This window comes from Asparagus officinalis, chromosome 1, assembly GCF_001876935.1.
Source record: "Asparagus officinalis chromosome 1, Aspof.V1, whole genome shotgun sequence".
NCBI classification, from domain to species: domain Eukaryota; kingdom Viridiplantae; phylum Streptophyta; class Magnoliopsida; order Asparagales; family Asparagaceae; genus Asparagus; species Asparagus officinalis.
In genome coordinates, this window is record NC_033794.1 from 116731559 (window position 1) to 116734645 (window position 3087).

At 34.3% G+C, this 3087-nt stretch overlaps 1 protein-coding gene across 1 annotated transcript; it reads right to left on the reverse strand.

Annotated features, from left to right (window-relative positions):
* On the reverse strand, positions 233-2750 carry LOC109844012 (endonuclease 2-like). The gene is made up of 7 exons (XM_020413022.1): positions 2583-2750; positions 2187-2288; positions 1953-2092; positions 1763-1855; positions 1590-1645; positions 1030-1103; positions 233-925 (listed from the first exon to the last, which is right to left on the reverse strand). The coding sequence occupies exons 1-7, from the start codon at positions 2701-2703 to the stop codon at positions 750-752; spliced, it is 762 nt and encodes a 253-aa protein (XP_020268611.1). The 5' UTR covers positions 2704-2750; the 3' UTR covers positions 233-749.

Consider the following 3087-nt stretch of genomic DNA (forward strand, 5'->3'; position numbering starts at 1 on the left):
GAGTGGTGTTAGGGGCACACCCCCAACCACACTCTTCACCACCCCTCCTCTCCCTCTATAGTGCATTGGACCCCACATCAAATTTTAAAAAAAAATTTGATGTGGGGCCCAATGCACTATAGAGGGAGAGGAGGTGTGGTTGAGATTGTGGTTAGGAGTGTGCCCCTAACATTTCAATTTACTGGTAGGGACGGAATCTAAAATTAGATTCCTATTTGGATTTGATCTCGTTAATAGTTTTAAATAAAGAACAATTGCCGTACAAGAGATTGATTAGGCTGACATGATTAGGATTGTAAGAGTTCTCTCCCTCTCTCCTCTCTCCTTTCTATTTTTTATAATACTTAATTGCCCTAGTTGCAACCAAGGACATAGGTAATCACCTTATTTAATTACGAAACTTCATTAAAAATCTTTGCATCTTTGTGATTGTTTCTTTAATTTTATTTGTTCTCTGTATTGTCGATGTGTGCAGATTAATTAGGTTTTCGGTTGTTAACAATAGCAAGTGTTGGCTTCAAATTAGTCACAACTGTAACTCTGTAAGTGGAGAGAATCCAAAAATTCTCTAAATTGCTCGCAATATCAGTATTAAAATCAATTTATTGAAAAAAGTAGAGGACGCTAAAAGAAAGTATTATTATCACAGAATTACCACTCAATTACAATTCTTTTGGAACAATTAGCACTTAATAGAGGGACTAAATGGAAAATTAACGATGCTTATTTGTGAAGGAACAGGGCACCTTTTAACTGTTTTCTTCTCCACTGTAACGTGCTGTATCAGTTCTCTTTGCATTAATTTCCTCCAAAACTCCTTCATGAGAATTTGCATCAAAGATTTTATTAAGTATAGCAGCCAATCTCACACCCCCTTGAGCTAATCTCTCCTCAACCACAGGAAGCCTAGAGAAAAAATAATCATCTGCGGCACCACAAAAATTTAATTTTTTTACATGATTAATCTACTTAATTGTGACGAAGTTATAATAAAGGTAGCCATATTGCAGGGAACAATTTTCTTTTTACCTTCTAGTGTAGAATCTTGTTCTACATCCTTGTATGCATATTCACAAGAAAGTCGTATGCTCTCCGATGCATACCTACAAAACATTTCAATATGATTTTCAGATTTTATTTCTTGGCTCATCATCGAGATATTTACAAAGTAAAATTATATATAAAAACTAAATATATTTACTTCATACGAAAGGGTAAATTTCACAAAACCCCACTTAACTTTGGTCCTTTCTATGATACCCCCTAACTTTATAAATCTCACTTGACCCGCTAAGTTTTTGTCAGTTAACCCCTAACTAACAATGTTAGGTCTGACCAGGCTTCTAAATGCCCCTGATTGGACCAAAAATTAAAAAAAAAAGGGGGAACAAACTCCTTTCAAATCCTTTATAATCATTTTAACTCCTTAAGGGGGCTTAAAGCGACATTTATAACGTTTAAGGGTGTTATCTCAAAACCGTAAAAGTAGAGCGTTTCGGTGAAATTTACCCGCCAAAAAATAACATTAATAGATCAGAAGAAAATATTTTTGGCCTTTTAAATGCCAAATATTAGAGTCTTTATCTTACTTCTCAGTACAAGGAGCTGATTTTCTGTGGCACGCCCACTCATCGATTGCATCCGACTGCGAAAGAGAAGAATATCACGAGAAGCTTCCAAATCCCAGTTACTTAGATCTCTCAAATTTGACTAATTTTCATAGATCGCTCCACGACATTGACATATCAATAACAAAACTTACAGTTATGTTCATTTTGATTGACTCTATCATCGTGTCACGGTCACCGTTATAAAAGTCTTTCATCGCTGTCTCAATTATATTTACATCCCACACCTTGCATCATACCAAAACTTAATATTAGTAATCGCAACATCAACAGAATTATGCTAATACATAGTAACATTACAAAAAAGAATGTTGAAGTTATTACATGATGAAGATTGCTCTTCCTCCGGTACCAATGGACTATTATCGTATTTCCGCCTTCATCGGACTCAAAACTTACATGCAGAGGTTGGTGGATATCTCCCACAAAGTGGGCAAGAAACATGAGGCTCTCAGTCAAATTATCTGTCAAAATTAGAAAGTACATATTTGAGTAAGTTTTGTCAAGATCAAGAATAGGTACTGTAAAGAGTTTAAATTTGAGAGAAATTTTCGTTACATGTATTTGATGGATCTTGGTTGTTTTGGAGCTGAGCAGTATAGTTGTTGATTGCTCCGGCAACACACATATCTCTCTCTCCCTTGGAATTGTGGCAATCCCCTTAACCAAGAAAAAGAACATGAGTATCATCTCTCTTGCATGTTTGCAAGGTCTTTCAAGCGACAATATTTGATATATGCATAACTAATATATATGCATCTAATCTTTTGTACTTTAATCACAGAAAGAAAATACTTAGTAGTCAAAATTTGCATTTTTTTACTCTTAAGCTTCCCAATTTTGTATGTTTATGTATGGGAAAGAGAATGGTTTGCTATTATAAGAAGACGTTTTATACGTAGCTAACTAGAAATCAATATAATTCATTAACTGATTAGAAAAAAATACACGTACTTGAGTACTTGAAATTGCAGAGTCCTGGGGTATTAGCATAATGTAGTGGGCTTGCCCACCGATATTTGAATCTCATCTGATCTGCCCATGAACATACTGATGCAAGCTCGCCTTCAGCCATAGCCGGTAGCAAATCTTGCACGCCTTTTAAAGCTTTATTCGTCAAATAGTTCTACATAATATAAAATCAATATAGTCATTAATTCATAATAAATATAATAAATTACGGGAAATTCCTGTAAAGTTTGCCTGATTGACGAGAAACATGATAAGATTTTGAAAGCGTCAATTGACTCCTTCATTTAATCTTCTATGAATTAGTTCGATGAAGAACTTATATGTACACAATAAAAAAATATTTAGACGATTAGAACAAAGATTGAAACAGAGGAGGTATAGTATTACTTTTGAAAACTTAGGGTGAATTTTCTTCAATCGTATAAACTACAGATTTTTTTTTGTTTAAATTTCCTCTAACAAAATGATGGTAAATGAGCAATGTTTT